The following is a 16,888-nucleotide window of genomic DNA, read 5'->3' on the forward strand; positions in this document are numbered from 1 at the left end:
GAAAGCACATGCACAGTTTTACAGTTTGCCTGGTGGCGGAAGACAATCTCCCACCCTTTCCCTCAATCCCATGGCCTTGATAATTTGAGAAACACAATATAAAGTAGAAAGATAAATGTTGCTGATCTTGGCACTTAAGGAATGTTCCCAATCTCTATGGTAAAAAACATAGAAACTGGAAGGGTTCCTAGAACATCACCTGGAAGTGATGTCACGTTGTTCAGCCCTCTGTCCATAAGTGATGTCCCATCATCCATCCCTCTCAAGCAGTTCCTTTAGTCCCGTGGTGGCGAACCTTTGGCATTCCAGATGTTGTGAACTACAATTCCCATCAGCCCCCGCCAGCATGGCCAATTGGCCATGCTGGCGGGGCAATGGGAATTGTACTTCTTAACATCTGAAGGCTCTGGGATCACTTCGCCTCACCTAGTCTATTCAATCTTTACCACAAAGATCAGGGAAATTCCTACCATAGCACCCAGGAATTACATCACATCCATACAAAACTCCACCCTCTCCAGGCACTGCTCAACAATCTCCCAGCCTTTGGTGACCTATGTGCAAAATACCAAACCTACTATGACCTGCTGAGGTATGCCCCTGATAAGATGATCCCACGAGGCCTGCTCCTCCCCATAACCCCAGCAGGCAAAACTCAACGCACTAAGCACTGATTGCAGGCACATGCAGTCTTGTATATAAGCAAAGGTGCCAACTTCCCTTGGAGACAGGGAGTAGTATCAAAGAATGCCTGTGTGTGCCCACTGCTTTGAAGAAGGGTCTGCTCACAGCCAGTGGCAGCCAATTGGAAAGCTGAAAGAACCCCAATCAAAGAAATTTGGGAGGGAAAAGGAAGAGAGAGTGCCACAATGGCTAAACTGATGAATCTTGAGAACAGACAAAGAAAACGTAAGTTTGAAAAGGGGTGGCTTTTATATTTTTTATATGTGGCTGAATCAATTACTTTAAAAAAAAAACCTAAATCAATATTGATATGCACAAATATATACATATATTTTATAGTGTTTTAAGCCATATAACCACATATAGGTAGCCTTAAAAGTTAGCCTGCACAGGCGGCAGCTTCCTTGAACCTGCTCTGTAGTAATGCTGCCCGGCCCAGCAGCACCCGTGGAGTAAAACGTTGGGACGCCCGCGGACCCTCGGCCTTCTGAGTCGCACCCACATGCCCCCCCTCCCTCATCCCCCCTATGAGTCCACAGGGTGCATGAACTGTCTGGCTCCAGTCTTTGCGAGAGCATGAGGGACAATGGTCTTGCCCCAGGTGAGATTAGGCTCAGGCAGCTTCACGGCTCCCTCTCCTTGCGTAGCCAAGGTGAGGATCATGCATCACATGATGATCTCCAAGGTCTCCCGGTCTCCGGCTCATCTCCTACCCACCTCCTTTGCAAGCACAATGAAACCCTAATAAAGGTGCAGAGACCAGCACAGGGCAGAGTTGTCAGGATCCGCGTCCCAGCGCTTCCTGTTGCTGGCGGCTCTCCACCAGATGAGAAACCTCCTCCGGCGTCTACGCCTATTCCTTAGCGGCTTGACCCTCGGGGTTGACTACTAAGCTGGTGCCGAAACCGGGGAATCCCTCAGACCTCCACGCCTACTCCCCGTAAGCCTGCCACGGGAAGGGGCGGCGATACCCGAAGTCCAGCTGGATCCCGAGCATCCAGGGACCACCGTTCCGGTGATAAGCCTGTCCTCCTGGATCAGAAGCATCCAGAGGCGTTTCTTAGCGTCCTAGGACACTCTCTCGATCCAGCCGGAACACGGTGAGAGTAGTGGGGAGCTTGCATAAGCAGGGCTTATGACAAGCACGTTGGCGAGACTGAAAGCGTTAAGCGAGAGAATGCGACAGGAGTCCCGTAAAGAGAGGGAGCTGCATAAATTGGTTGAGAGAGGAAGTTGAAGCTCAGTGTCCATGGTACCCAGAGGGGGGACGACTGAATCTTAAGGAACTGGGGAAAACATCGGGCACTCTTAGCTTTCAGAGCCTCGTAGCGCCGATGTAAGGCTGCTACTGGCGAGTGGAGGCAATGTTATGTAATACCGCCATCAGCCTCTCAGACCTATGGCTCCCTTGCATTAGGCAGCCCTCCCTTCGATCTTTCTGCCTTCCAATTTCAACCCCGGAATTTTTTCTCTGAAAATCCACTAAATTGGGCGCCCTGCTCCTCCTTCTGCCCCACTTATATTACGCCCATTTCAAATTCTCCCAGCGGCTCCAATAGCCGCCCCCTCCCCACTGCTCCTTCACATTTCCAAAACCACCGCACCTCCGTCAGCGCCCGCAGCGTAATGGCGGGTTTCAAAAAACTCTCGCCAGAAGTATTAGCCCGCGATCTGCAAAGGAAAACCCTGGCCGGAAGGCGATTCACCGATATTCTCGCATTGTGCCCGTCCATTTCACAGATACCGGGGGGGGGAGGATGGGCGTTGTTAGGTAGGTTGTCAAGTACACTTATAAGCTATAACATCCTCACTGGAGCTCCGCATAAAGCGATGCGAGGCCGTAGGAATCACACCTAGCCCCTCACGTAGGAGAGGCATGCACTAGAGGCAATCAGCGAGGGAATCACTTAATGGTTCGGCGGACGACTGGAGATGACCACCTTCCGCATGCTCCTGAGCCCTGCACAATTTGTGATCTGGGAGGCGAGTTCCATGCCAGCAATGCTTTAGCAGGAGGTAGCCGCCTCTGGCTCCCTACCAGCGCGGCGCAGCTTTGCCGCCAGGCTTTCGCTTCAACCCCAATGCACAAATTAAGCCCTGCCGGTGGCCACCCTTTCACGGTCGCTTCACTGAATGCTCGCCACAAGAAGGCGTTTTTGAAAGTCCCCAATAATACCGGACAGCCAAACCCCAAAGTTTTTCTAGCACTCCGGCAGAAGCCTCAAGAGCTCCTACTGAGTTTGTGAACAGGCTCCAGAGTGCCCTCAAGAGAACGCAGGTTGACAACGAGGAGGCTCCAGGGCTTAACTCCTGTTTAAGCGCCTTGCCAAGGAGAACGCCTCCGCTGAGTGCCGCAGAAGTTTATCACAGGCCTAGGAAGGAACCCGAGCTGGCCGGACATGCTCAAAGCTTCTTGCCAGGATATCGGGTCTTTCGCCCATCAAAGCCAGCCTTCTAGCCGCCGCCCTCTCTCGCTGCCAGTGAGACAGCCCCAGAGACGTAGTAAGTGTCTCAATTCGCGGTAAGCCAGGACATTTCGGCGGGAGGGAATTGCTTAGGCTGCCCGGCTGGGGGGCCTAAGCAACCCCTGACGGAGGAGGGTCTCTCCCTCAGGAGGGCTAAGACCCCAGGAAAGTCTAAGACCGGAGCAGCCTCCCAATGCCCGGCTGGGAGGCCCCCGGGCATCTCCCCAGCCTCGAAACCAAGATCCAGCACCTCAAACCCTTCCTCCGGAGCTCCCCCATGAGATCTTCAGCTGCCCCAGCTCGCTCATAGTGATCCCATCCCCACGGAGACCCTTGGGCTGGTCTTGCCAGCTTGCTCCCCCCCCCCTCGCCTATACTCTCCTGCTCTGCTAACCACTTCTACTTCCAAAGTCACTACATGCCTCCACTAGTGTGTTCCCCAGAATGGCCACGCATTTCAAAATCTCTGCAGAGTCCATTTCAGTCACTGAATTGCAACAGAAAGAAATGCTGGGACGGAAGAGGGGACTGCCGCTTTTGAGTCCCTCCTCAGAATGCCCCATAGCCAATCTACAGGACAATGAGGCAGCATGGAAAGGGGAAGATGCTCGCGACAAATGGCCTTAAGCCAAAAGTCCTTTTCTCAGCAAGAAGCCCCCCCTTTGGCCCCTCTCTCCAGCTGTAAGGTTCCAACCAGATCTCATAGCCTCCTGAGCCTGTGCAAAGCTCCCTAAGCTCAAAGCTCCCAGTGGCAGCAAAATCGCCAGCACCTCAGAGAGAGCAAAATCTCAAATCAGAGTTGCAATCCCTCCCTCGTTACTTTATATGTGCTCTGTATGCCTATGTATGTTCTGTATGTCTTGGGCCTTCCCTTTCAAGAGAGACCCCCCTAAAGTTTTTTTCCCCTCATAGGGGGGATTTTTCCATTGCTTCTTAAGCTATGCTCTTGTGCTTCAATTAAAGTTTCTCCTTCTGATTATGTGTGCTAATGCTCTTGAAGGCTTCTCACCATTACAGCATCCGCCTTAAAAGCGGGACACAGCTCTGGGTGGCGTGCTCCCCAGGATACCCATGGGACCTGCTTCTGCCGCCTCCATCTTAGTTTAAACCTTCAAAACTTTTGCATCTTTCCAAACCTCTCCTGAGGAACCTTTTCCACTTCTGCCCATCTAGAGCCTACACTGCCACATTTGATGCATGGCGCAAGGATTTATATATGAAGCCAAAATCATTTTCATGCCTCCCACATTCTCTGCTGAGCCCCTGGCTAGTCACAGTGCCAAGGGGGGGTCTCTCAGCCACCACCTATCTTACACAGCCTCCTCGGGCTGTGAAGTTGTAGGAAGCGAGTCTCAAACCGACCAAAGTCCCCTTACGGGAGGGGAAGTGTAGAGCTGACTTCCAAACCCTTCCCCCCTGCCTTCCTTTCATGCACACCCTCCCTCTTTCTAATGGGCTGACGACTCCCACCTCCTAGATTCTAGGATCTGATAAAGGGTTTTGCAAACCCTCTCAATTTGCTCCTGTGATCAAAACCTCAAGCCCAGGAACTGTTTTCTTTGCATCTTCTCTATATCTTTTCCTATAGATGCTATATTACTTATATAGACTATAATTGTGAATTGTTCAAGTTGCTTTGCAAACAAACCCACACCTTAGATCGGTGCATTGGGATTGTTTTTACAAACAAACATCCGACCTGGATATGACCTCTCTCCTTCTCCTAAGCCTTGGCGGGCAATTCCCTGCCTTTGTATCTCTTAACGCCTTGAATGTTGCAAGTGATGCGTTGCTCGGAATGGGCCAACTGGGCGCCTAAACGAAAAGCTTGGCCAAAACAAACAAAAGAGTGAGGGGAGTAGTTCCCCACCTCCCTATCGACACCAACTCAAAGGTCTCATCCAGCAGACCATATATCCAAAGTACTCTTCTCTATTCTCTATCTATCAAAATTGCTCTGCCCCCCCCACTCAGGGCCTCGGACTTTCCATTGTCATCTACAAGAATCTAACTCCAGCCAGTGCACTTAAAACCCTGGGGGAAAAGCGTTGCTTGTCTTTTCTCTTCCATACCAGGAGTCCAGCTTCGCCATGCCAGGCCAGCCCCATCCTTCCGGGAGATGGAGTGCAGGGCCTCCCTGGAGGATCCGGACCCCGGCCACCCTGTCGAGAGGGCCCGGATTGCCCCAGCCTGGGCAATGAGATGGGAGGGATCTCTCTGGAGCCAGCACACCCATTCTTCCCATTACAGTGATCACAGGCCCGCCTGGGGCCACCCCCCTGGGGAACGGGCAGCAGCCTGGGCCAGCTGTGGCTCAGAGGTTGATGCCAGCAGGTTGCTGCTCCTCATCTACAGTCGCCATTCTCTCTCCCTCTCTGCCGCCCCTGGCTGCCAAGCTTGAGTTGCAGCCAGGGACATTCCTCGATAGATTAACCCTTGGAACTCTCCGCTGTTCTCAGCCGCTGGAATATTGTTGGAACACGCCTTTCTCTCACAACTCCTTGCTCGTGAGAATTCACTGAACCTGCAATGCTAAGACTATCAGTAGCTCTCCCTACGCCTCTTGAGAAATCCATGGACTCCTAGCACGCCATCGCTCTAGCTTAGCTTTGGTAGTCAAACAGCAAAGAGCCATGCATTGGACACATTATGCAACCACTGGGTTGCCTTCCTTCCGTACATCATCCAAGCCTATGTATCGCTTAGCCATGTTTTGCTTGGCCGCTTACTGTGAACCAACTATTGCTGAAGTTAGTTGCATGCCTTAATTTTAGAAGTTATGTTATTTGTTGTTGTTGCATTTCCGCATTCTGTGTCTGCCGGGAACTCCTCTGCTATCCGCTCACCATCGCTCTGGCCTCTCAGGCGCTTCACCCCGGAAGCCTTAAAGCTATCAGCCACCGCTCCGCTTCTCTTCCTTCCTCGACCCCCCTTGCCGAGAGCGATTTGTTGGGCGGTTCTAGCCAAGGCGGAGTGTGTTTCCCTCGCCGAACTTCCCTTGTGGGAGTCCCCGGACTTGTTTCCTGGTAACACCAAGACTATTAATGGCCGGCTGGCCTGTGTCTTTGCTAAGTCCATATCAACTCCACCTCCATTGCTCTGGGATGCCCTGGCCTCCGAGCAGCAGGAACTTTTCGTCAAGCGACTTTAATCAGATAATCTCCGTGCGGCCATTGATTATTTGTTGTTATTGCATCACCAGGGTTGTGAGAATGTACATAATATGTGTTGCTTTAATCTCTCTGATAAATTCCCCAGTTGATTCATATGAAAGTGCGTGGAGTTGCAAGAAGTTGTATCCAATCTGGAAATCAATGCGATGTATTGCCCCATTGGTGGTCAGCCACTCTGGAGCTGGCGCTCGCCGGGAGGATGGTTGAGTGCTATCGTTACAGCTCTGCATTGGTTTGGATTGTCATGCTCCCGTAAATCGTCGGGTCTTGTTTTGTTCAATGTGTATCTAATGAAAATTACCTGTAACCTGTGTAAGAAGCCTCCCTCGACTCTCCCCTGCCCTCGCGAATCCAAGTTCTAATGTTGCACAAAGCAGCTCGGTCAACTCGACCAAACAGCCGGAGGAGACAAGCCGTCCCCCTAAATCGCCCCTTCTTTGCATTTCCTCGCCTTCCCTCTGGAAAGCGTTAAAAAAAGCTGAGGAGATGTAGTAATGCACTGCTGACCCAGCAGGCATCCGTGGTAGAACGTTAGGCAGACGCCAAGCGGACCCTCACGACCTTCTGGTCGCTATCTCCGCACTCCCAATCCTCTACATCCCCTATGAGTCACGGGGAGGGTCATGAACTGTCTGGCTCAGTCACCTGGGCGCCAGGGACAATGAGTCTTGCCCCCCAGGTGAGGATTAGAGCTCAGACGCTACGGCTCCCTCTCCTCAAGAACGTAGCCAGGTGAGATCATGCATCACATGATGATCTCCAGGTCTCCCGGTCTCCCGCTCATCTCCCTACCCACCTCCTTTACACGCCCACAATGAAACCCTAATAAAAGGTGCCAGAGACCAGCACAGGGCAGAGTTGTCAGGATCACGAAATCCCGCGCTTCCTGTTGCTGACGCTCTCCACCAGATGAAACCTCCTCCGCGTCTCGCCTATTCCTTAGCGACGACCCTGCGGGGTTGACTACACTGCTCTCTGTTTAATTTTTATGGAGAGTTCTGGTTCCCAACTGCGCAGCTGAACGAAATGCTTTGAATAAAACTCTGAACACTGAAGAAATTTGTGGATGGTTATTTTTGAGTAACCGGACAGAGCCTTAGCTCTGAGGATGGGGCATCTGCCCTGTGCCTAACAATATTAATACCAATGAAGATCAAAATTAAATGTAGAGGCATTGTATGAATAGGTTAATACATTACTAATTGACAAGACTGGTACACATCCAGGTTCTGGTTGGCTTAGTGGACTTTCATTATATTACACAGGATCTTTGCTTTGTATTACACAGGATTTTTATCGGTGTTATCTGGGCAGTGATGGCGAACCTATGACACGTGTGTCAGCCCTGACACGTGTAGCCATTTTATTTATTTGTTTGTTTGTTTGTTTGTTTGTTTATAGGCCGCCTCACCCCCAAAAGGCTCGAGGCGGCTTACAGTACAACTGTTTTCAATAACAGCACATAAAATACATAAATAAAACTTAACCCCATTAAAACAAATTTCCAACAGCAGCAGTTACTTAAAATTTAAATAACGAACTTTAAGAGCAAGCAAATTTAAAGACAGGCGCCCAATCGAAAGGCCAGCAGGGGAGAGGCAGGGCCCAAGATGGAATCAAGGCCCTGCTAAGATGGAAAACTGGCAGCCTCAGTGGGGGGTGGTAGACCAGCGGCCAGCCCCGCCAAAGGCCCGGTGGAACAGCTCCGTCTTACAGGCCCTGTGGAACTCACCAAAGTCCCGCAGGGCCCGGACAGCTGGAGGGAGAGCGTTCCACCAGGCAGGGGCCAGAGCTGTAAAGGCCCTGGCCCGGATCAAGGCCAGCCACATCGTCACAGGGCCAGGGGTTTCCAGCTGTTCCGCCGCTGCCAAACACAGCGGTCTATGCGGGACATAAGGGGTGATGTGGTCCCGCAGGTATGAGGGCCCCATGCTGCGTAAGGCCTTAAAGGTCAATACCAGCACCTTGAAAATGATCCGGAACTCCACTGGAAGCCAGTGCAGGCGGCACAGCATGGGGGTGATATAATCTAAATAACAACCACCCGTCAAAAGATGAGCCGCCGCATTCTGTACCAGCTTCAACTTCCGGATCAGTCGCAAGGGAAGGCCTGAGTAGAGCGAGATACAGTAATCCAGCCTCGAGGTGACCGTCGCATGGATCACAGTGGCCAGTTTGGACTGGGAGAGATAAAGAGCCAGCCGCCAGGCCTGGCGAAGATGAAAAATGCAACCTGGGTAACATGGGCCACCTGGCCCTCCATCGATAGTGAAGAGTCCAGGCAGTCCCCCAGGCTGCAAGCCAGGGACGTCAGGGCCAGCGCGACCCCTTCCAAAACAGGCGGCTGAAAATCCCTCGGTCTCTCCCCGCAGCCCAGCCAAAGGTCTTCGTTGGATAAAGCTTTAACCTGCTCTGCCTCAACCAACCAGCAACCGACTCCAAACAATGCTGCAGAGCTGCAGGGGCAGAGGCTGCCCGCCCCCCATCCACAGAATGAGCTGTGGGCATCCACATATTGGTGACAGACCAGCCCAAAACTCTGCACCAGCTGAGCGAGGGGTCGCATGTGGATGTTAAATAAGAGCGGGGAAAGCAAGGCCCCCTGAGGGACCCCGCAAGTAAGCGGGGAGGCCTTATCCCCGCACCACACCTGCTGACCTCGACCCCGGATGACACGACCCTGGATGACCCGCAGCTGCATGCTGCCTCATACAGAGAAGGACGTTTCATCCTGTCCAGGGGCGGCTCGGAGGCCCCACCCCAGATTTGATGAGGCGGCGGCCCCCTCCTCCGGTCCTAGCCCGGCTGGCCCGACCGCCCAGTCATGGGCCCTAGCGGCAGCAGCAGCACAGCCGCAAGCTCAGGCGGAGGAGGCGGGGCCCGTCGTGGTCCTGGCCTCTGCAGAGGCCGGTCGGACGTTGTGAGGGTGGGGCGCGAAGCGAGCCGCATCGATGGCGGCAGCGCTCGTTTCAGCCCCGGTCTCTTTGGTAGGAGGCCAGGCGTGACGGGGCGGGGCACCGGGATGGGGGAAGGGGGAGAAAATATGCCGCAGCTGGCTGGCTGCAGTGTGGAAGCGAGGCTGGAGGGCGGCGAGAGGGATGCCCCAGAAGGCTGCTGGGGAGGATTTAAAGAGGGGCGTGGCAGGCGGGCAAGCGAGCGGGCGAGCGGGCGAGCGAGCGAGGAGGCAGCCAGAGGGAAGGAGCTGGGAACGGTGGAGGGCGGAAAGAGTGAGAGAAGAGAAGGGTGGGAGAGGACGTGGGGGAACCAGAAGGGGGGGAGCGAGCAGAGAAGGAGACAGAAAGCTGGGGAAAAGCAGCAGAGAAAGAACAAGCTGAGAAGGAGGCAGTGAGCGGAGAAAAGACCCCCGCAAGAGGTCATTGACCATCATTACTGAGATATGTGAGGGGGAGGCTTGGAGAGGCGAGGGCCTGTGCTATGGGTCCCGTTCCCCGCCATTAGAAATCAAGAGGAATGCCACTACGAACAGGAAATTTGGAGTGCCTGGAACCGATTACCAGACACTTTTAGCACCCTGAAAAATATAGCAATGGCTTTACTCACAACTTTTCCCTCTACATACTTTTGTGAGACCTTATTCTCAGCATTAAACAATATCAAAACCAACAAAAGAAACAGATTGACAGATGAAGTTAGTAGCGCTTGCTTGGGCTTGAAGTGTACAAAATACCAACCTTCAATTGAAGATTTAGCCAATGAAATACAGCAACAAAATAGTCACTAATAGGCAGGTTAGTTAAAGAATTCCCCCTCCCTCTCACTTATCTTAGTTCACAACACCTCACACAAGTTAAATAATATCAAGACCAACAAAAGAAACCGACTGATGGATGAAGTCACTAAGCAGGTAAGTTAAATAATTAGTTTTGAGTTTATTAAATACAGTTTTATATTACAATTATACATTTTTGTTATTTAAACTATAAATATCGCGAAATTATGGGTTTTTCTCGAAGTGACACCCCCCACCCCCCACCCCCCCGAGTTATGCTCGGTTTTTTGGCGAATTTTGACACACCAAGCTCAAAAGGTTGCCCATCACTGTATTAGGGTCTGTGTTTCAGGCACTGCGTGGTATTGCTGTATTGTTTATGGATTTGGACACATGTTATACTTGTAACAAAGACTTCCTTTAAAAGTAAACAGCAATTGCTGTGAGCCTTCTTCCATATCATTTCTCTTGTACTATGAGCTTGGTAGACGTAGACGTAGAATACCTGGATTTTAATAAAGCTTCTGACAAGGTGCCCCATAATATTCTCACAAGTAAGATAGTGAAATGTGGACTGGACAATGCTACTATTGGATGGATTTCTAATTGGTTGTCTGATCGAACTCAAAGGGTGCTCATTAATGGCTCATCCTCATCCTGGAAAGAAGTGACTAGTGGGGTGCCACAGGGTTCTGTCCTGGGCCCAGTGCTATTCAATATTTTTATCAACGACTTGGATAATGGAATAGAGGGCATGCTAATAAAATTTACAGATGACACCAAATTAGGAGGGGTAGCTAATACCCCAGAGGACAGAGTCAGAATTCAAAATGACCTAGACAGATTAGACAGCTGGGCCAAAACAAACAAAATGAATTTCAACAGAGATAAATGTAAGCTACTACACTTAGGCAGAAAAAAATGAAATGCACAGGTATAGGATGGGTGACACCTGGCTTGACAACACTACATGTGAAAGGGGTCTGGGAATCTTAGTAGACCACAAACTGAACATGAGTCAGCAGTGTGATGCGGCGGCCAAGAAAGCCAATGCAATTTTTGGGCTGTATCAGTAGGAGTATAGTGTCAAGATCGAGGGATGTAATTGTACCGCTCTATTCTGCATTGGTTAGACCTCACCTGGAATATTGTGTACAGTTCTGGGCACCGCAGTTCGGGAGGGATATTGACCGGCTAGAGCGGGTTCCAAGGAGGGCAACCAAAATGGTAAATGGTCTGAAATCCATGCCCTTTGAAGAGAGGCTTAGGGAGCTGGGGATGTTTATTCTGGAGAAGCGAAGGTTAAGGGGTGACATGATAGCTATGTTTAAATATTTGAAGGGATGTCATGTCAAAGAGGGAGCAAGCTTGTTTTCTGCTGCCTCAGAGACTAGGACACGGAGTGATAGGTTCAAGGTGAAGGAAATTCCACCTAAACATTAGGAAGACCTTCCTGACCATCAGGGCTGTTCGACAGTGGAATGCACTGCCTCGGGGAGTGGTGGAGTCTCCTTCTTTGGAGGTTTTTAAACAAAGGCTGGATCAGCATCTGTCGGGAGTGCTTTGATTGTGTGTTCCTGCTTTGCAGGGGGTTGGACTTGATGGCCCTTGTGGTCTCTTCCAACTCTATGATTCTATGATTCTATGTACTATGTGCACTGATCACCACAATTCATATGGAGGGTCCATCCTGGAATCAGGGCATAGAAAGAGCATATGAAAAATGTGGTTGAATTGCTGAACTGGATCTCAACAGAATGTGCAAACCTGCAAACAGTCTTTGACACTGCTGGGACAGTGTTTTAGTTCCAAAGCGAAAGCAGGAAGCATTTCTTACAGCAGCATAGGATACAATTGTGTGAGAGAAGTTATGTGTACTAGAAGAGTTGTTTCCCTTGTGACCATGCCACCAATAGCTCAAGATGGTCATGTTTGTGGTGCAGAGTGCAAAGGATCCCCATGGAACAGGGACAGGTACTTAGCACCTGGGTTTGGATACACTGCTGAAGTGAACCTAAAAATTAGACCCACGTCTCAGTTATCCCAGGCCTCAGTTATCCCAGGCCTCAGTTATCCCAGATTTTAAAATACTGCTGCTTGAGAAAGTATCAAGACAGAGAGAATGAAACTAGACCATCCCAGTAAAGTTAAGGCTACCCATCCACGCTCCCAAAGGAGGTGGAATCGGTGATTCCCAATTTCTTTTTGTTTCCCTTGTACCTGTTTCTTTTTCCGTGAACTCTGCAAGAAGGTTAACCTCGCTCATGGAACTTTCTTGAGTCATATTCAAATCAGCCGAATAAATGGTGAATGAGGCACAGCCAGTCCGGTCCGTCTAAGAACAGAGGAGAAAAAGCACATGAGCAACGATGTGCAGAGAAAAAAGGAGCTGAGGAAACTCTGAAACAGATGGCTGCAACTGGTCTCTGCACACACAGTTCCCACGTAGGACTGCACAGGGGCCACGAGGCTGAAACCAGTGGGATGTGGTCATCCGAGGAATAAGGTCCACAGACATGAGAGGGAGGGACAGGTTGTTGTGGGAGAGTTGCACTGTATACCAAAGAAGGCATAGAATCAAATTAGTGATCATTCTATTCTCTGTTGGTCCGAGCCCGCCTGGCATACTGGGTCCAGTTCTGGGCACCACAATTCAAGAAGGATATTGACAAGCTGGAGCTTATCAGTGAGTAGATGAGAGAACAGGTCCCCGCTGTAAGGCTGAACACACTCAGACAAAGCTAACTTTAGAAAAGGAACTTTATTGATTTATGTCACCTTAACTGCAGGGTGCTGGAACTGAGGATTCTTGTCCTCAGTTCCAGTATTTAAACTATTTACAAAGACAGATAGCAACCAATCAACTCTTCCCCTCCTCCCAGCTCCTGGTCTCCCATTGGTTCTGAAGCTCTGGTGGAATGTAGCTTCTCAGTTTGTTTTCCCGTACTTTTGGGGAAAAGGCGGGAACCAGTGCGTGTTGGGAGTTGCAGTCCCGACATCCCGCTACCTCTAAGGCCCCCCTCCACCTGGCCTGTCCGGATGGGCACAGTGAAACACCCGGACAAGGCGTGGAGCTGACACATGACGGCTCACCACCCACTCGTTGAACCCAGAGGGTAGGTCCTTCCACTGGACCAAATACTGTAACCGACCCCTGTGCAACCGGGAATCAACGATGCTGCTAATTTCCCGGTCCAATTCACCATTCACCTTGTACAGCTCAGCCAGGGGGAGGTCAGAGTGCAAAGTGTCCGGAGGGGCAGCTTTCTTTAACAGGCTAACATGAAAGACAGGGTGAACAAACTTAAAGTTCTTTGGAAGGTCAAGTTCTACAGCTACCGGATTGACCACACGGGAGACGCGAAAGGACCCGATAACCTTGGCACCCAGTTTCCTGGTCCCCAGGAGCCCCGTAAGTTTTTGGTGGAAAGATATGCCTGATCGCCCACTGCATAAGCGATTGGTTGGCATTTGCAGTCCACGAAACGTTTGTAATCCGCCTTGACTTTAGCCAATGAGTCCTGTACAATCCGCCAGGTGGCCCGTAGAGACACAATCCACTCCTGCAGGTCGGCTGGCCCATCTGGAATAGCACCCTCTAAGGGAAATGGGTTATTGACCTGGCCATACACCACCCTGAAGGGACTCTGCCCGGTACTGATATGAACAGCATTGTTGTATGCGAAGCAGCCCCCAAAGCAACATCCGAAGCGTCAACATGTAGAATAAACGGTTTGCTTGGGTCTGCGTGCACCAACACTGGTTCCGAGGTGAAGATCCCCTTGAGTACCTGGAATGCCTCCTGGCACTCCGCCGTCCATGCAAGGGGTGACCCCGGCCTGGCCCCACCGGGCCCGGTACCTTTGGTGCGGAGAAGGTCAGTGGGGAAAGGGCTACCCTGGCGAAGTCAGGGATGAAGTCCCTGTAGAAGTTCGCAAACTCCAAAAAGGACTGTAGTTGCCTGCGTGTGCATGAGGCCGGCCAGTCTACAAAAGCCTGAACTTTGTCCATCTCAACCCCCCGCCCCGCAATGCGGTAGCCCAAAAAGTCCACCTGTTCCTGGTGGAGCTCACATTTAGAAAGCTTGGCATAGAGTTCGTGTCTTATGAGGCGGTGCAGCACTTCCCGAACCAGCTTGATGTGTGCCTGGACATTCTCAGAATAGATCAACACATCACCTTAATAAACAACAACTCCCTTAAACAGCAGGTCATAGAGGACCTCGCTGATTATTATTATTATTATTATTATTATTTATTAAACTTGCTATACCGCCCTATCCCCAGAGGGCTCAGGGCGGTGAACAACATAACATTCATGACATTCATGAATACCCCGGGGGCCCCACTGAGGCCGAATGGCATCACAAGGTACTCGAACTGGCCTAGGGGGGTATTGAAAGCAGTGAGGTGTTCCTGTCCCTCAGCAATGAAGACCCAAAAATATGCCTCTCGCAAATCCAGTCTGGTGAACACCTTGCTCATGGAGAGGTGTCCCAACAAGTCTTTGATCAAGGGAAGGGGGTATTTATTGTTCAGGGACACAGCATTCAGGCCTCTGTAGTCCATTCAGAGGCGGAGGGAGCTGTCCTTCTTCTTGCGGAAAAGAACAGGGCCCCCCACATGAGACTTGGAAGTTCTAATGAAGCCTCTTGCCAAGTTCTTGTCAATGAACTCCCGCAGTGCCACCAGCTCACGGGGACTCATCTGATACAGTTTCCCCTTGGGAAGTTGGGCCCCCGGGACCAGTTCGATTGAGCAGTCGGGGCTGTGGTGGGGTGGCAGGCGGTTGCACTCTGCCTTGTCAAAGGCCTTAGCAAGATCACAGGAGGGCTCCGGGAGGGCGGAGGTGCGAGAATGTGGCACCGTGAAGGAACCTGCCAAAAGCCAACCACTGTCACTGGAATGGGCAGGGGGAGGAGCCGTGGGCTCAGGCAGGCACGGGAAAGTGAACAATATGTTCCGACCACCTGATGTCCGGGTCATGGTGAGCTAACCAGGGAATGCCTAGCACTAGGGGGTAGCTGCCCAACTTGGCCACTACAAACTGCCACTGCTCACTATGCCCCGCAAATGATACGACCACCGGAAAGGCCCCCCCAGTACTGTACCGTCCATCTGCTCGAACCGGAGTGGCCGTTTTAGTTTAACAAGTCCAAGTCCTAATACCGCCACCAAATCAGGGTGGATCAGGCACCTCGAGCAACCTGAGTCAATGAGGGCCTCGGCACAGATCTGGGTCTGAGACCCCGGGAGGGAAAGAGTGACCGCTATGACTATGGGCTCAGTGGAGAAAGCACTCACCAACCACTTGGGGCCTGCAGGGACAACCTGGCCACTGGCGCTCCTTAAGCCAGGTCACCGTCGTTTCCCACCAGTGCACTGTAGTCCCAGGCACCCGACACCTCAGAGTCACTCCAGTCCCCAGCTTGGGCAGCCAGGTTAAGGGCGGCTCTGGCTGTGGCGGGGCGGGACTGTGGGGAACCTTTTGTGGGGGTTCCCGGTCGCTGCGAACCCTTGGGTCCCAAAGCAGCAGCTGGGGTGCGACGACCAGGGCAAGACGCCACAAGGTGGCCGCCTTCTCCACAGTGTAGGCACAGGCCCAAGCAGCGACGGTGGACACAAGCGGATTCGGAGGGCCCCTCTTGTCTCTTCTCATTGTTCACAACCTCCTCCGGCGTCTGGAGCGGCTGGCGTTGGGCATGGTTCCACCGGTGTTCCAACTGCTCCACTAAAAAAAGGCTGCACGCTTGCGCATAGCACACTGCTTCCTTATTTGGCAAAAGGCTCCATGTCACTACCAGGGGTGGGAAACTCAAACCCAGAGTCAACCCCCCCCCCCGGATTTCCCCACTGCCCCATGCTCTGCACGGGGTTTTCCAAAAGGTGCTGTTCCGAACAGGAACAGGAATGACGCACGCTGAGGGGTCGTGAGAGAGGTAGAATCGGGGCAACTGCATTGTTACCATTCCTGTAGTAGGGAGTGCCGTCGCATTACTTGGATTTTTGGAATCAGCATTAATACTGACTGAAATACTATGTCAGCCACATTTTGTAAACAGTAATGAGCATGCTTGGCAGCCCATGTTGTTTTTAAATGGCAGCTGCAAGCACCTATCGGCTTGCTTGATATGCTGCACTCTGATTGGTTGTTGTTTTTGAATGGCAGTTTGAACAAACTTCAGGCAGGGAGATCAGGAGGCTGGGTGGGAAAAATAAACCAGCTGTGCTCCTGATTGGTTTTTGCACGGCAGCAGGCTCACCTGGCAATTCTTAAAAGAACCTACAATTTGGCAATTTTTGAAAATCCTGGGATAAGGGAAGTATCACTGGGAAGCCCCAATTTAGGTCCGGAAGCCATGCAAAAATAATCCACAAACCGGGATGTTTCATCTCCGCATCCCAGGATATTTGGACTGTGGGGAAAACACCGGTGTCTGAACTTGCTGAGAACTGAGAGGGGAAGAGACCTTAGGCTAGTGGTAGATATCTCGATGAAAGTGTCAATCCAGTATGTTGCAGAAGTGAAAAAGGCAAACTCTATGTTAGGGATTATTCAAAAGAGATGGAAAATAGAATCACCAGTGTTATAAATAATGCCACAGTGTAGATCTACAATACGGCCTCATTTGGAACACCGTGAGCAGTTCTGGTCACTACGTCTCTAAAAGGATATTGCTGAGCAGGAAAAAGTACAGAAGAGGACAATGAAGATGATTATGGAGCTGGGGCACCTTCTTTTGAGGAAAGCTGAAGCTTTTCATTTTGAAAAGGAGATGATGAATGGGGGAACGTGCTAGAGGTTTAATAAAATTATGCATGGGGTTGACAGAATTG

At 51.2% G+C, this 16,888-nt stretch overlaps 1 protein-coding gene across 1 annotated transcript in view; it reads right to left on the reverse strand.

The window, feature by feature from the left end:
* Nucleotides 1-16,888, reverse strand: part of LOC125437096 (alpha-2-macroglobulin-like protein 1) — an 89,825-nt gene that overhangs the window by 68,826 nt on the left and 4,111 nt on the right. Inside the window, exon 3 of the mRNA XM_048504465.1 lies at nt 12,273-12,387. Within this exon, the coding sequence (XP_048360422.1) occupies nt 12,273-12,387 (115 nt within the window). The remainder of the gene's footprint in view (nt 1-12,272; nt 12,388-16,888) is intronic.

Source organism: Sphaerodactylus townsendi, linkage group LG07 (genome assembly GCF_021028975.2).
Source record: "Sphaerodactylus townsendi isolate TG3544 linkage group LG07, MPM_Stown_v2.3, whole genome shotgun sequence".
Classification (NCBI taxonomy): Eukaryota; Metazoa; Chordata; class Lepidosauria; order Squamata; family Sphaerodactylidae; genus Sphaerodactylus; species Sphaerodactylus townsendi.